This window comes from Salvelinus fontinalis, chromosome 38, assembly GCF_029448725.1.
Source record: "Salvelinus fontinalis isolate EN_2023a chromosome 38, ASM2944872v1, whole genome shotgun sequence".
Taxonomy (NCBI): domain Eukaryota; kingdom Metazoa; phylum Chordata; class Actinopteri; order Salmoniformes; family Salmonidae; genus Salvelinus; species Salvelinus fontinalis.
Window position 1 is genome coordinate 20,237,020 of NC_074702.1, and position 17,852 is coordinate 20,254,871.

Sequence of the window (17,852 nt, forward strand, 5' to 3'; positions counted from 1 at the left end):
TCTCGCTCCATCCACCAACGCCACGTTGCACCACAGACTGTCCAGGAGTTGGCGGATGCTTTAGTCCAGGTCTGGGAGGAGATCCCTCAGGAGACCATCCGCCACCTCATCAGGAGCATGCCCAGGCGTTGTAGGGAGGTCATACAGGCACGTGGAGGCCACACACACTACTGAGCCTCATATTGACTTGTTTTAAGGACATTACATCAAAGTTGTATCAGCCTGTAGTGTGGTTTTCCACTTTAATTTTGAGTGTGACTCCAAATCCAGACCTCCATGGGTTGATAAATTTGATTTCCATTGATAATTCAAGTCAATATGACCTCCTGGGTGGCGCAGTGGTCTAGGGCACTGCATCGCAGTGCTAACTGCGCCACCAGAGTCTCTGGGTTCGCGCCCAGGCTCTGTCGCAGCCGGCCGCAACCGGGAGGTCCGTGGGGCGACGCACAATTGGCATAGCGTCGTCCGGGTTAGGGAGGGTTTGGCCGGTAGGGATATCCTTGTCTCAGTATGTAAAAAAAAAATAATAATAATGTATTAAAATGTATGTAATAAAATGTATGCACTCTACTGTAAGTCGCTCTGGATAAGAGCGTCTGCTAAATGACTAAAATGTAAATGTAATAATTTTTGTGTGATTTTGTTGTCAGCACATTCAACTATGTAAAGAAAAAAGTATTTAACAAGAATATTTCATTCATTCAGATCTAGGATGTGTTATTTTAGTGTTCCCTTTGTTTTTTTGAACAGTGTATATATGTGATCATCTGACCAAAAGTCAGAGACACCACTATGATGACACACCAAATGTGTTTGATGGATCCTTTTGGTCTTCTTCTAATACCTCTTAAGGCCAGGCACCACAGGCTAATGGATTTTTTCTTATTTTCTCTCATCAGACTGAAACTTTACCAGTTGAAAGTATACATAAATACAATATACTATATTACAAGTTTTATTTATTTAAAAATTTATGTTTTTTTTGTTTTATTGTGATAAGACACTCAATGGTCAGACTTTTACAGATCAGTTTATCAAAATATTGTCATTTCATTGAATTATCAAAAAAACACTATTCACATGTATAGTGTGAATTCACAGGATATAAAAAAAGCCTCTGTAAAAGTCTTGACTATAAAACCTAAGAACCTGTGTGTAATTATATATTTTTTTAAACCTGTGTGTGGAATAATGGGAATGTCCTTTGAAGGCTGAGAAAAATGAATTGGCGCACCGATAACATGTCATTTTAAGAAAATGTCCGATAAAGATGGGCTAATGCAATTAAAATGTACTTTCCATAAATATGACCAAGTATGTCACATTAATTGGACTGTTATTCATATACCACTTCTAAACTGACAAATTAACATCAAAAATACCTCTTACAAATACATTAGCACATTTATTACATTTGTTTCAAGCAATAGAAAATATGGTCTGTTGGGCAAATATGCAGTTTTGGGAAAATTCTCATATCACTTTGCTCAATTTGTCACATACAAGGATTTTGTATGGCTGTTGAAATGTGCAGAACATTAACCAGCTATGCCTGCCCCATATGTAAGGCCCTCGTTGAGTTGTTGCTGGTGACGCTTTACTTTCATGACAGTGTCATGGGACCTGCGCCTACGCTTGGCAAACTCCATTGAAGAAGCATCAGCTCTCACAACTCCTCTGATTGCTCCTGTAACGGATGTGAAATGGCTAGCTAGTTAGCGGGTACGCGCTAGTAGCATTTCAATCAGTTACGTCACTTGCTCTGAGACTTAAGTAGTGTTGCCCCTTGCTTTGCAAGGGCCGTGGCTTTTGTGGAGCGATGGGTAACGCTGCTTCGTGGGTGACTGTTGTTGATGTGTGCAGAGGGTCCCTGGTTCGCGCCCGGCTCGGGGCGAGGGGACGGTTTAAAGTTATACTGTTACATTGATGCTGTTGACCCGGATCATTGGTTGCTGCGGAAAAAGGAGGAGGTTGAAAGGGGGGTGAGTGTAACGGATGTGAAATGGCTAGCTAGTTAGCGGGTACGCGCTAGTAGCATTTCAATCAGTTACGTCACTTGCTCTGAGACTTAAGTAGTGTTGCCCCTTGCTTTGCAAGGGCCGTGGCTTTTGTGGAGCGATGGGTAACGCTGCTTCGTGGGTGACTGTTGTTGATGTGTGCAGAGGGTCCCTGGTTCGCGCCCGGGTCGGGGCGAGGGGACGGTTTAAAGTTATACTGTTACACTCCAGTGTCAACAAAGTGCTGCCAAGCCAAAATTTGGTCATTACATTTGTTATAGCAGTGTCTCCCTCATTGAACGTGTAATGGCTGCTCCGTCAATGCGGCTTTTGCCCCGAAGACAGTTTAGGGGCATCGCGACCATATTACAGACATTCATTTGCATTCTGGGTTCGATATTACAGACATAACTGCAGGACTAAATATCAGCATGTTACCCTATGTAAATATTAGCATATCAGCATGTATTTACTTTATGTAAAGCTAATTTCCACTAATCACATTTTACAGTCTAATTGTATAGTTCTGTTTTCCTACCACTCTTTTTTTTATTAACTTTGAATACATTTGCTGGAGCAAGGAAATAATTATTATTCATACACAGCAAGTCACCTGACAATGATGGGCTACTCTCCCTTTTTATTTACCTGTCACTCTCCTCTCATGTCTCTGATATGAACTGAGACGCAAGGAAGGAATCGTAGGACTTATTTTCTTTAGAGCTGCATAACCAAGTCCAAGTTCGTGGGCTAAAATAACCATATTCACACATATCGAATGCCACATTTCCCCTGGAGCACTCCTGCAGCCTGGAGGAATTGTAAACATTCCTCCAAACTGCATCACGATCACCTTCACAGTCTGCACATTCTATCATGACTTAATTACCTAATCACTGGTTGGTGAAGTCTATGGTGATTTTCAGTCCATTGTTTAGACACTTAGGTCAAATCAGGTACAGGTTGGTTTATTTGAGACATGTGAAATAAAAGCCACTGTTGTCTGGTTGATCGCTGCTAGTTGTCATCTTCATCTCAACTAATTTGCGTCTCAAAGCACTGTTGCGGCCTACCGCCTTTTCCTCCTCAACCTGTACTGTCACTGCCTCGATCGGCGGATCAGGCACGTTTTTTCTTTCATTCACTGCTTTTCTCGCATTGGCTAACTGCGACCATCTATTTTATTCACATACTGTATGTATATTCCTCTAGATTTTCAAATTTAGTCTCTCTTTACGTTGATTCTTCGCGGAAGATGCTTTCAAACATGGAAGTGGTGTGCGGCACTTGAGGCATTTTAACCAATCAGGTTGCCGGAAGGGCCATTCAATGCCAGTAACCAGTCGCATGTCAGGAAATGTCTCATCTTTTAACACTACGTCTATGGGAAAATATAATCCAAAAGTAACTGAAAGTAGCCTAATCGGATTAAGTTACTGCGTTTGGGTAATGCAAAATTATGTTGATTACAACGTTGTACAGCTAACTAGTAACTAACGGATTACATTTAGGGTTACCTACCCAACCCTGCCTTTAGGGTACTTTTTTACCACATCACACAGTAGGCTACAACTCCAGTGTACTGTGCAGTAGGCCTATTTGCAAATGGCACGCAACATATCCAAGAAATTGGATTGTAGTAGACTAATCAGTGGATTGATTCAGGGACACCACAGGCACCTTTCATAGTCTACATGAATATTGGAGTTTAAAAACAATTTAAAGTATGCGAGGGCTTTCCTTGGTGTATGTCGCGTATCTCTAGCTCCCCTGTAGGCTTGGGTTACCAAAGCGCATTGAAATAAAGGGAGCCGTCGAACCAGTCTGGCTACTACTCTCTCTCCGGCACGGAAACTGGTTGCTGTTGGAATACGGCACAACCAAATTATTTCATTTCAAGGGAGACACATTTACTTTACATTCGGGCGTTCGTAAAGCCTACTACACAGGTGAAGAAATTAAAAGTTGTGACACGCCCAACCTCACATCAAAGCTGCGCCCGAGATTATCGTGAATTTATTTGGGTGAGTAGTTTTAACTATAACCACCGTCTACAGACCTTTTTCTCAAACGAAAGATGACCCAAAATCCGTTTATTTGAGTAGGTTTATTTATGAGGAGCCATTTCCCTCTTGTCTGTCTGTTGGTTCCATTTGATGGAAATCAAGCGATGTTGGCCATAAAAAAAAGGGATGTGTAATGTCAAACAAAACCCATGGACGCCGCTTTTACAATGTCACAAATTACGCATCAACTTTTCCATTGTCACTTGTTTCAGGCTTGAATAGATGATGCCACGTTAGATTCTATCCTTCACACACAAGTGGCCAAAACATTCCCATCCCCTTCATGTCAATTTTCACAATTGTTTGATATAAATAACCCACTTCTCATTCATGCACTCTGCCTGTCTGTCTCTCTCTCTCTCTCTCTGTCTGTCTGTCTTTCTTATGGGACATAGCTGTGGTGATACCCTATATGTGTCCTAATCTCTGGGGCTATACAGATGCCATATCTTAATTTGATCATCCTGTTGCAGTAATGTTCCTGGACAACAGGAAATGCAAACTTGTAGTGTATTCAATGTTTTAAAAGGCTTCTAAAATGTGTAATTTCCACATGTCAGACTTGGTTTGCTTTAATAAAAAATGTATCAACCACAGGAGGTTGGTGGCACCTTAATTGGGGAGGATGGGCTCGTGGTAATGGCTTGTGCGGAATTAATGGAATGGTATCAAACGCATGGATTCCATGTGTTTGATGCCATTCCATTTGCTTCGTTCCAGCCATTATTATGAGCCGTCCTCCCCACAGCAGCCTCCTGTGGTATCAACCCCTACAAAAAATGTCTATTGATTATAACAATTCCCATTTCCTGTTGCTCCAGGATTATATTCCTGTTGTGTGAAACCGGCTCAAATTAAGATACAGCATCTGTATATGTTTTTCCATTTGGACAGTCAGTCCTTGACAATGGATGTACTGGAGTAGACGTTTTACTAGTGTTACAGTAGTCTAGTAGTGGACCAGAATAGGTCATGCATATGACATGCAGTCAAATACACATGCACATACACGTACATAGTCACATGTACACAGTCACAAGTTCACACACAAATTAACTTTAAGGCACACCTGGTAATTGAAATGCATTCCAGGTGACTAACTCAACTGTGAAGTAACACATGGAATCATGTAGTAACCAAAAAAAGTGTTAAACAAATCAAAATATATTTTAAATTTGAGATAATACAAAGTAGCCACCTGTTGCCTTGATGACAGCTTTGCACACTTGAGGCATTCTCTCAACCAGCTTCACCTGGAAGGCTTTTCAAACAGTCTTGAAGGAGTTCCCACATATGCTGAGCACTTGTTGGCTAGTAACCGAACGGTTGCAAGATCGAATCCCCAAGCTGACAAGGTAAAAATCTGTCATTCTGCCCCTGAAGAAGGCAGTTAACCCACTGTTCCTAGGCCGTCATTGAAAATAAGAATTTGTTCTTAACTGACTTGCCCAGTTAAATAAAGGTAAAAAAAAAAGAATAATAAGGAATTCCACAAATTAACTTTTAACAAGGCACACCTGTTAATTGAAATGCATTCCAGGTGACTACCTCATGAAGCTGGTTGAGAGAATGCCAAGAGTGTGCAAAGCTGTCAAGGCAATGGGTGGATACTTTGAAGAATTTCAAATATATTTTGATATGTTTAACACTTTTTTTGGGGCTCCAGAGTGCGCAGCGGTCTAAGGCATTACATCTCAGTTCTTGAGGCGTCCCTATAAACACCCTGGTTCGAATCCAAGCTGTATCACAACTGGCCGTGATCGGGAGTCCCATAGGGCGGCGCACAATTGGCCCAGCGTCGTCCGGGTTTGGCCGGTGTTGGCTGTCATTATAAATAAGAATTTGTTCTTAACTGACTTGCCTAGTTAAAGGTTAAATAAAAAATACATATACATTATTACATGATTCCATATGTGTTATTTCATAGTTGTGATGTCTTCACTATTATTCTACAATTTAGAAAATAGTAAAAAATTAAAACCCTTGAATGAGTAGGTGTCTAAACCTTTGACAGGTTCTGTATACACGTCACATGTCTTGCCATTGTCTCCCAACAAAGGCATAGACACAAACACCCTGTCATCAGACTCTTCTCTTTTCAAACTAGCACACATACACAGACACACTGTCATTTCACACATGCATGCACAGACACACTGTCATTTCACACACACATGCACACCACACAGACACACACATCCTGTTTTTTTACCATATTTTTTCCAATTTGCATCAATGCATATTGTCAGACAGACATTCAGCCAACGGCACCGGTGTGAGCAAACACAGACAGACAGACAGACAGACAGACAGACAGACAAATAATTGTGAGCCCATAGCCACAGAAAGGTGTTTGGGGGTGCGTAGTTACAGACAATATCCACACGGGGCTGAAGACCAGAGTTACCGCTTACAAGGAATTGGACATGGACGCATACAAGAAAGCCCGATATGACCTCAGACGAGACATCAAACATGCTAAAGAACAATATAGTAGGAATCCTATTACATGGGCTCCAACTCTCATTGTATGTGGCAGGGCTTGCAAACGATAATGGATTACAAAGGGAAATCCAGCCGTTTAAACGTTTTTCTCACATCGGCCATGGAGAGCGAGATCACACAATAATCCTAAAAACAGGGGCTTTCACGAAGGGAGCATAAAAAGATTATTGTGTGATCTCGCTCTCCATGGCCGACGTGAGCAAAACGTTTAAACGGGTTAACAATCACAAGGCCGCCTGCCAGACAGAATACCAGGGTTCGTTCTCAAAGCATGTACAGGCCATCTGGTAGGTGTCTTCAGACATTTTCAATATCTCCTTGTCCCAGTCTGTAATCCCAACATGTTTCAAGCTGACCAACATTGTCTAAGTGACTATCGCCCTGTAGCACTCACATCTGTAATTATGAAGTGCTTTGAAAGGCTGTTCATGACACACATCAACAACATCATCCCAGACTCCCTAGACCCACTCCAATTTGCATACTGCCCCAATAGATCCACAGATGACACAATCTCAATTGCACTTCACACTGCCTTCTCCCACCTGGACAAGAGGGGAAATAGCTATGTGAGAATGCTGTTCCTAGACTACAGCTCAGCGTTCAACACATTTAAACACATTTAACACCATAGTCCCCACTAAGCTCATCACCAAGTTAGGGACCCTGGGATTGAACCCATCCCTCTGCAACTGGACCCTGGACTTCCTGACAGGTCGGCCCCAGGTGGTGAGGGTAAGCAACAACACCTCCACCTCCACTACCGTCCCTCAACACAGGCCCACCGATGGGTTTGTGCTTAATCCCCTCCTGTACTCCCTGTTCACCCACGACTGCGTGGCCACGCACGACTCAAACACCATCAAGTTGGGGCCTCCCGGGTGGCGCAGTGGTCTAGGGCACTGCATCGCAGTGCTAACTGCGCCACCAGAGTCTCTGGGTTCGCCCCCAGGCTCTGTCGCAGCCGGCCGCGACCGGGAGGTCCGTGGGGCGACGCACAATTGGGCTAGCGTCGTCCGGGTTAGGGAGGGTTTGGCCGGTAGGGATTTCCTTGTCTCATCGCGCTCCAGCGACTCCTGTGGCGGGCTGGGCGCAGTGCGCGCTAACCAAGGGGGCCAGGTGCACGGTGTTTCCTCCGACACATTGGTGCGGCTGGCTTCCGGGTTGGAGGCGCGCTGTGTTAAAGAAGCAGTGCGGCTTGGTTGGGTTGTGCTTCGGAGGACGCATGACTTTCGACCTTCGTCTCTCCCGAGCCCGTAGGGAGTTGTAGTGATGAGACAAGATAGTAATTACTAGCGATTGGATACCACGAAAATTGGGGAGAAAATTACAAAAAAAAAAAAAAACACCATCAAGTTTGCTGACGACACAACGGTGGTAGGCCTGATTACCGGTGACAGTGAGTCAGCCTGCAGGGAGGAGGTTAGAGACTTACCAGTGTGGTGCCAGGACATCAACCTCAACTTCAGTAAGACCAAGGAGCTGATCATGGACTATAGGAGAAAAAGGGGAGAGCACGCCCCCATCCACATCGACGGGGCTGTTGTGGAGCGGGTCAAGAGCTTCAAGTTCCTTGGCGTCCACATCATTAATGACTTCACATGGTCCACACCCGCACAGTCGTGAAGCCGGCACGGCAGCACCTCTTCCCCCTCCGGAGGCTGAAAAGATTTGGCATGGGCCCTCGGATCCTCAAAGTTCTACAGCTGCACCATCGAGAACATCTTGACTGGCTGCATCACCGCTTGGTATGGTAAATAACAGCAAAGCGCTACAGATGGTGGTGTGAACAGCCCAGTACATCACTGGGGCTGAGCTCCCTGCCATCCAGGACCTTTATATCAGGCAGTGTCAGAGGAAGGCCCGAATTGCCATAGACTGTTAACTCTGCTACCGTACAGTCGTGGCCAAAAGTTGAGTGACACAAATATTAATTTTCACAAAGTCTGCTGCCTCAGTTTGTATGATGACATTTTGCATATACTCCAGAATGTTGTGAAGAGTGATTGCAATTAATTGCAAAGTCCCTCTTTGCCATGCAAATGAACTGAATCCCCCCAAAACATTTCCACTGCATTTCAGCCCTGCCATAAAAGGACCAGCTGACATGTCAGTGATTCTGTCATTAACACAGGTGTGAGTGTTGACGAGGAGGCTGGGGATCACTCTGTCATGCTGATTTGAGTTTGAATAACAGACTGGAAGCTTCAAAAGGAGGGTGGTGCTTGGAATCATTGTTCTTCCTCTGTCAACCATGGTTACCTGCCCGGAAACACAAGCCGTCATCATTGCTTTGCACAGAAAGGGCTTCACAGGCAAGGATATTCCTGCCAGTAAGATTGCACCTAAATCCACCATTTATCGGATCATCAAGAACTTCAAGGAGAGCGGTTCAATTGTTGTGAAGAAGGCTTCAGGGCGCCCAAGAAAGTCCAGCAAGCGCCAGGACCGTCTCCTAAAGTTGATTCAGCTGCGGGATCGGGGCACCACCAGTACAGAACTTGCTCAGGAATGGCAGCAGGCAGGTGTGAGTGCATCTGCACGCACAGTGAGGCGAAGACTTTTGTAGGATGGCCTGGTGTCAAGAAGGACAGCAAAGAAGCCACTTCTCTCCAGGAAAAACATCAGGGACAGACTGATATTCTGAAAAAGGTACAGCGATTGGACTGCTGAGGACTGGGGTAAAGTCATTTTCTCTGATGAATCCCCTTTCCGATTGTTTGGGGCATCCGGAAAAAAGCTTGCCCGGAAAAGACAAGGTGAGCACTACCATCAGTCCTGTGTCATGCCAACAGTAAAGCATCCTGAGACCATTCATGTGTGGGGTTGCTTCTCAGCCAAGGGAGTGGGCTCACTCACAATTTTGCCTAAGAACACAGCCCAACCATCCAGGAACAGTTTGGTGATGAACAATGCCTTTTCCAGCATAATGGAGTACCTTACCATAAGGCAAAAGTGATAACTAAGTGGCTCGGGGAACAAAACATCGATATTTTGGATCCATGGCCAGGAAACTCCCCAGACCTTAATCCCATTGAAAACTTGCGGTCAATCCTCAAGAGGCAAACAAACAAACAAACAAACAAACAAAAACCCACAAGTTCTGACAAACTCCAAGCATTGATTATGCAAGAATGGGCTGCCATCAGTCAGAATATGGCCCAGAAGTTCATTGACAGCATGCCAGGGCGGATTGCAGAGGTCTTGAAAAAGAAGGGTCAACTCTGCAAATATTGACTCTGCATCAACTTCATGTAATTGTCAATAAAAGCCCTAGACACTTATGAAATGCTTGTAATTATACTTCAGTATTCCATAGTAACATCTGACAAAAATATCTAAAGACACTGAGGCAGCAGATTTGGTGAAAATGTATATTTGGGTCATTCTCAAAACTTTTGGCCACGACTGTACATTGATCTGGTACTGGTACTCCCTGTATATAGCTCCATTCTTGTGTATTTTATTTTCTTCCTCTTGTGTTACTATTTAGTTATTATTAATATCTTTAAACTCTGCATTGTTGGGAAGGGCTCGTAAGCAAGCATTTCATGGTAGTCTACAAGTCTACACCAGTTGTATTCAGCACATGTGACAAATACAATTTGATTTGGTATTTAGTGATAGAACCCATGACGGAGTGTGAGGAGTATATAGATGTATTATCCGACTATTGATTGGAAACGTTATCATGCCGTACCTCACTCATACACAGTAGAAACCCCCAGGCCCTGCAGACGAGCCACATATGGGCATATGGCCACACCTCTCTTTCTCTTTTCACAGAATGATTCTCATCTGTGTTGTGGTTAAGCAGAACACATTGGCCCGTGGTTAGTTAGTGTGTGCGTGCTGACAGCACATTGGGGTGTTCACTGATAAATGAAGGATATTTCCGGGGATATGTAAATATTTACAGATACAGAGCATGCCTTTGTGCTCCAGCATCAGCATGGAAGGATGTGTGTTGATGGTTGTGTGTAAAGAATAATTATTTAGTTTTCGTTGCTAAATCAACAAGCCATAATGGAACATTTGTTAAGCATTCATTAACGTGATGTAATAACATCTATATTACCCATTTAACATTCATAAACAACTTCCATACCTCAGGCAAGGTGATGTCGTCTCTCTCTCATACACACACACATATATATATATATACAGACACGCAGCAGAAAATGTCTGTTCTATATAAAACATCCGGATAAGGGCGCTGTCAGTGGCTGCCTTTGTTCAAGTTATCAGTGTTAGTGCAGGACTAACCATCAAACACACACATGAAATGCAAGGAAGCAGTGTAGTTGTTTGAGTTTTTTTCAATCGCTTTGGTGATCTTTTCATAAGTATGTGGTGCATTTTCAAATTTCTTAGTGTACAAAACTCCAAACTGGTAAGACTTGTAAAACAGCAAATCTTGAATACAAAATAAAAGGTTTTGAATATAGTTTGTTTGGAGACTTTCACCCCACAAGCATTGATCCAAAATATATATTTAGGGAAAGGGGGATACCAGTCAGTTGTACAACTGAATGCATTCAATTGAAATGTGTCTTCCCCACTGAATCAGAAGTGGCTGCCATAATCGACATCCATGTCTTCGGTGCCTGGGGAACAGTAGGTTAACTGCCTTGCTCAGGGGCAGAACGACAGATTTTTACCTTGTCAACTCCGGGATTCGATCCAGCAACCTTTCAGTTATTGGCCCAATGTTCTAACCACTAGTTTACTGTGAAATACCATGAGAACATTGATTTAATCACAAATGCATCATGATATCTTCTCAATTTAGTTATTTTAACTAACAGTTCATCTAATAGCAACAAATGCAAGATGCAAAATTGCCCTTTGAATGTAATGTATATTACACTGTTTCACAATTAGGCAATACACTGGCACTACCCATAAAAATAGACTGAAAATGTATTTAATTTCTATCCCATGTGTGATCCAATTGCTATAGCGTAAATCTAAAGGGACTGTTCCCGCGTTCGGGAGACTGCATTCACAGTAAACGCTGCATATGTCGCCTCAATCAGAAATGACCTTTAAATTTCAACCGCGTTATAGCGCTGAACTTTCACAATACAAATTGAATTGGGGTCTAGATTTCAATCGTGCTACAGCGCAGATCTTCAGCATTAAGTATTGCATCGAGTCAATTGGAAATGTGCTTAGAGTTTTGAAACAACTGCCTTTTTGAGGATCTGTTTTGTACTAACCGTTGTGACATACTTGTGATCATCTCACCAAAGCGATTGAAAAAAATAATGTTATACAAATCATGGGGTTTGGCTGTTTTCTTGTGTTCGTAGCTACGCGAAGTAGGGATGATAAATACATTTGAAAAAATCCCTCCAAACCCCCCCCCCCTCCCCCCAAGCCAACCTAAAACATCTGGAAAGGGAAAGAGGGATACCTAGTCAGTTGTTCAACTGAAATGTGTCTTCCGCATTTAACCCAACTCCTCTGAATCTGCCAGCGACCACTGTGTGTGGGTCGGTGTGTGTGCCTTTTTCAATTTATGTCCATGTCTGTTTCCATTAGTTTATAGTTTATCTACTTTGGTCTTGCTGCTATACGCTTGTCATAATTCTATCTACACACAGAGTTCTGTTTATTGTCCCCGGCATTCTTCCATGGTTCCTGATGCTGTCTGGTGCCTTTACTTGCTTCTATCTTTGAAATACATCTTAGTTTACCTTTCACATCTGTTCTGTCATCCCTCTTTCTTCTTTCTACAGAATGCAGTAGCTCTGGAAAACAATCAGAAAAAGAGTGTGAGGGGGGAAAGAGGGAAAAAGAGCAAGACCATGGCTCAGATTAAACTGCAGAATGTGGAGGACTACTATGAGATTGGAGAGGTTCTTGGCAGGTGAGTGAGAAGGTTTGGAGTAGAGAATGAAACCGCACTAGACTTGAATTTACGTTCATTTGAATTGATTTGAATTTAACTTTACGTAATTTACTTATAAACCTAGGAATACACTGCTAAGTAAATAGTACTAGAAAGGTGCAATGCCCCTCAGTTACCCTCTCTCAAATTTAAACAGGCTTTAGGCCTATTGGCATCACAGGAGTAGTTCAGCGTAATATAGAGCACAATGCAAAAGTTCCCTATGATAACATCCCTCTCTACCCCCTCTAGTGGTCACTTTGGGCAAGTGCGTGCGGTGCTGGAGCGGGCATCCGGGGTCCGCTGGGCGGGGAAGTTCCTGAAGCTGCGTCGGAGCGCCAGTAGTCGCCTGGGCCTGGAGAGGAAGAGTGTGGAGAGGGAGGTGGAGATACTGCAGAGCCTGCAGCACGCCAACGTCATGGCCCTCAGGGACGTGTTTGAGAGTCGCGCCGAGGTGGTGCTCATCGTGGAGCTGTGAGTCAAGTGGGGACAGATGGAGGGAGGGGGAGACCTCTGCTGGTCTCTGTCTCTCTGTCTGTCGTCCCCCCTCAGCCCACAGCAGGTGGGATGGAAATAGTTGCGTGGAGCACCACTCACTCCCACCCTGTTTAATGGGAACACAATGAGAAGCACTTGGTCCTGTCAGCCCATCTAATCCTCCTATCAATGCTACCACTAATCTAGTAGTCCAGGCCAGACGGACAACTCAAAACTATTAATATAACTGAACAACCCATAGACACACACAACTGCAATCAACCTGGTGCTGTACTCCAAGAGACAAGAGTGTGCATCAATAAAAGATCTTGAAGCAAACTTTTAGGCTGATTCGCTTTTGAGTAACATTTTCATAATTTGGTCTAGTTATTATAAGTCGATAGATGTAAGATCTTAATTTGAGCCAGTTTGATACAGCAGGGAAATAATCCTGCAGCAACAATACATTTTAATTATGTGGATTATAATTAATGGACATTTGTGTAGGGGTTGTAACATTATTCATAATGGAAAATCAAGTCTGAAATTTCAAAGTGGAAATTAAACTTCATAAGCCTTTTAAAGTCTCAAATATATTAATGGTTTTAAATGTTCTCCTGCAACAGGATGGTCAAATTAAGGTCCTACATCTGTATGTGAAAAAGATATTCTACTGACAAACTTACATCTATTTATTTTTTCTCTCTCTTTTTCTCTCTCCTCCACCCCCCCACTCCCCTCCCATCTCTGCTCTAGTATCAGTGGTGGGGAGCTGTTTGATTTCATAGCAGAGAAGGAGAGCTTGTCTGAGGAGGAAGCCATAGAGTTCCTGAAGCAGATCCTCAAGGGAGTTGGCTTTATGCACACTAAGAACATTGCCCACTTTGACCTCAAGGTGAGACACACAAGGATAGAAATAGAGCTGATAGAAAGCAGTGTTTCCCCATACCATGAATTAGGTGGGGCAGGCCCCCCTTTTCCTGACCCTTGTCTAAATCCATTTGGGCTGTTTTTCATTCCATCAGGATTTGGCATTGTGTGTGTAACGCTCTCTGTTTTCCATTTAGCCAGAGAACATCATGCTGGCAGACAAGATGATGCCACACCCCCACATCAAGATCATTGACTTTGGACTGGCCCATCGCCTCAAACAGGGGGAGGAGTACAGGAGCCTCTCTGGGACCCCACAGTACATCGGTAAGTGGAACATTCCACATGTTTACTGTCTGTGTTTGTTTGGTGGAAATTGTGTCAGTCAGTATGTGTGTCATGTGTGAGCATTTTGTTAGAGTGTGATAATGGTGTGTGTCTTCCTGTCTGTTTTTATTTAGCCTGAGCCTCTAGAAAGGTGCTGAGGTTTCCATGGAGACAGTTTCCAAGGGGTAGTAGTGTGGTTGTGGACAGGATGTGACATCAGAGCACGTGGTGGGGCGCTGGGGGTAGTGAGAGATGTGTGACTAGGTGAGAAGTTTCAACAGGCCTGAAGTACGTGATGCAACCTGAGTCGCCAACACAAAGAGTGTAACGGAATGATTACTTTAAGGGCAGGAGGGTTGCATGGGCATTATTGTAGGGCCATGGATTCTACCATAACCCACTCATTCCCCAACTAGTTGCCCATTTTCATGTGTTTTACTGTAAGATTTTAGAGCATTTAAAGTATGTTAGAGAATGCCATAATGTTGTGCAACAGCAGTGTTAGCATCACCCAGTGTTTCCCTAACACAATGACACAGTGACTGTTGTGACAAAAGGAAGTTACACTCCTCTATTGTATTCTCAGGTCCTTACAAAATAGGTCTATTTTTTTTAAACTATTTGTTCTTCATCTCTTACACATACATACTCTGTTCTTCTGGATAAGGCTGGATTGTGTTATGTGTATCTCATTATCTCTCTCTCCCTTTCCGTTCTCCTTCCAGCCCCTGAGGTGATTAACTACGAACCCCTGAGCGAGGCAGCCGACATGTGGTAACCATTACTACAATGTTATTCATTAGAAAAACAAAACAAAATGTCCCAGCTGCCTTGACTGCCAGGGTAAATAGTTTTGTGCACAAAGTCACTCATATCTCGCTTCTCTTTCCTCTCCAGGAGTATTGGTGTGATAACCTACATATTGTGAGTATACAGAACAAGTGGACAATTTGAACTTTACATATCGTAGCTACCAGTGGAGGTTGGTGGGAGTAGCTATAGGAGGATGGGCTAATTGTAATGTCTGGAATTCAATTTATGGAACAGTATCAAACATGAAACCACGTTTGATTCCATTTATTACATTGCAGCCATTACAATGAGCCTGTCCTCCTATAGCTCCGCCCACCAGCCTCCTCTGGTAGATACACATATTCTTTAATACCCCCCTATTCTACAGGTTGAGTGGTTTGTCCCCCTTTCAAGGAGATAATGATGAAGAGACACTAAAGAACATCGTGGGGATGATCTATGAGTTTGAAGAGATCTATTTCAACCAGACCAGCGCCATGGCCAAAGACTTTATTGAGAAACTGCTGGTCAAAGACCCAATGTAAACAAATGATCACGCATTCATTCATTAGTGTAATTGATATGGTTATTGTCTATAACGTCTGTATACTATGCAACAGTCTATTACTTAATGATGTGTGTCCCTCCTACAGAGAGAGAATGACAGCGAATGAATGTCTAGTACACCCTTGGATCAAGGTGAGATAGAATTGTGATTTGATTGGGGTAACTTTAATACATAAACCCAACATAAGCACATTATTGTGCTGAAGGTTTGAGTAGGAAAGCTTAAGTTGTGAGTATGATTCACACTGAAAAGCTGTGAACTGCATGTCACTTTGGATAAAGGCTAAAGCATCTATTAAAATATCACGTTAATTCCTTGTTTATCAGCCCCTCACGCGTAAACAGGCGGCTAACAGAAGTCGATCATCCATCAACATGAAAAGCTTCAAGAAGTTCAACGCCAAGAGGAAATGGAAGGTAAGGGCCAGTGGTGCATTTCAATACTCCAAAGTAGCTTCCTCTTCTTTTCTCCTACCCTATATCTGAGTTGATGTGCAGTAGTCCTACAATATTGGTGAGAGGGGGACACCTGCTGGTCCAGACATTGTATTGCATCATATTTTCCTTATTTTTCTTTCAAAAGTCCTGCTTTCCTATGGACACCTTACCTTCTCTTTTCATACCCTTCTTAAACACCCCCCCCCCCCCCTCCCCTCTGTAGATGTCGTTTAACATGGTGTGGGCGTGTAACAGATTATTTCGCCTGCAGTTGCAGTGTAAAAGCAGGTCGCAGGAGGACCCGGAACTGGTAAGAGAGCAGAAAGGACTGGGTGCAGGAGACGTGCTGGCTTCTGCCCTTTTATTAAAGTCTGACTAAGACCTGTAGAACTAGCTGTGTGTACTGTCTGGGCAATAAATAATGGCAATTTTAGTCAATCGTAATATACTAATCAATTATATGCCATGGAAGGAACAAAAACAGGAAAACTACACCCCTAGCAGACAGAAATTTTGCACCCATATTTCATAATAATATTACTATACCTTTATTTGAACTGTTATAAAGCCTTTATTATCCTCTCAATATCAACATATTGACTAGGCTGTTGATATGCTTATGTCTGACTATCTCTGCATTTGTCCACTTGTCAGAGGCAGTGTGAGAGCGACCAGGAGGACACGGAGACCAAGCCTGCTTCTCTCATTCGCCGCAGACTCAGCAGCAGTTCCTAAATACGACCACTGGGGTCACTAACACAGCCCCAGACCACTTCTATCCATCCCACCATGGGGAAATGGAGAGAAGCCTTTTGAGTGATGAACCGGTCAACAATACTCTGAGTTACAGAATGACTGACTATGGCAGTGACAATACGCGTAACGAACACGTGATGTGCAGGTGCCTAAAGCCAGTGTTAGTCCACAGAGTTGAATCTTAATGTCTCAGACATTGTTCCTGATAAAACCAGTGTAGTTTACAAACCTCTTCTGTTGCTCTTCACCCCCATTTGACCTAGGTGTAGCCATTTTCTGAAATGTATTTGTCTGTGCCTTTTAAGTTTGACACATTTATTTTCTGAAAATGCCAAAACCTTTGTTTAGGTTTGATCGTTTACGGGATAGAGTTTGTCCCACTTATAGCTAACCTCAATTGCAATTATTCTGCCTTACAATATCATGTGGTTATTATTTAGCCTCTGACACATGTTCTGATATTGTTGACTGCTGTATGCCTATCAAAGGTCAAGACTTTTCCAAACTGATTTTATTTAATTTTCTTAGACATATGCATTTTATACAATTAACTAGAAAAAGTACTTGGTAACATACATTATTTGATTGTGTCATAATTTTGATATCATAAGTTTATACAGAGCAACTGTACTATACACAGTTATAGCCATGTTTGATATTGTTTGACACTGACATGCGTAATGTAGTCTTAGTGTGTAGAGCCCTTAAAAGCCTTACCAAACTTTATCTTAGATATACTTTATTGAACATTTCAACTATCTTTGGCTTATGTCAAGGGTCAAATTTATAGTTGTGTTTTTTAAATGGAAAGCTATTTTATAACCTTGTGTAGGCTTGTTTTTTATATATATAATAATGAGAGTTTAATACTGACAACCAAGTTTTGTGTGATGGTGAATACATTTTTTTTGTCTATGATGTTAAAGCTATTACAGTATATACATTTGTTACTTTGAAAGCCCACAATTTTAAAAAGACAGCAGACTATTTGCACTGGGTTGAGTCATCTGTTTCTGTGACACATGATGTCACCATAGTTGAACCATGAGGTCAAGATAGTCAGTAAACTGCAACCTGTATCTAGCTTGATCTCAGTGAACCTAAAGTGAACATCACAATCATTGTAAAAGTTCATTGTAACAGACAAACAGTTTAGAAGAA

General features: G+C 42.7%; 1 protein-coding gene across 2 annotated transcripts; it reads left to right on the forward strand.

Moving 5' to 3' along the window:
• The first annotated feature begins 3,802 nt into the window (after window positions 1–3,802).
• Window positions 3,803–17,567, forward strand: LOC129837163 (death-associated protein kinase 2-like). Of its 2 annotated transcripts, XM_055903079.1 has the most exons (12): window positions 3,803–4,021; window positions 12,313–12,443; window positions 12,717–12,938; window positions 13,698–13,836; window positions 14,009–14,138; window positions 14,864–14,912; window positions 15,036–15,062; window positions 15,319–15,471; window positions 15,584–15,629; window positions 15,825–15,914; window positions 16,159–16,245; window positions 16,590–17,567. In XM_055903079.1, exons 2-12 carry the CDS (start codon window positions 12,382–12,384, stop codon window positions 16,668–16,670), a joined length of 1,086 nt encoding a protein of 361 aa, XP_055759054.1. In that variant the 5' UTR covers window positions 3,803–4,021; window positions 12,313–12,381; the 3' UTR covers window positions 16,671–17,567. The 2 variants fall into 2 exon arrangements, with proteins under 2 accessions (XP_055759054.1, XP_055759052.1); XM_055903077.1 differs by lacking the exon at window positions 15,319–15,471 and having other exon boundaries at window positions 3,937–4,021.
• The last annotated feature ends 285 nt before the right edge of the window (window positions 17,568–17,852 follow it).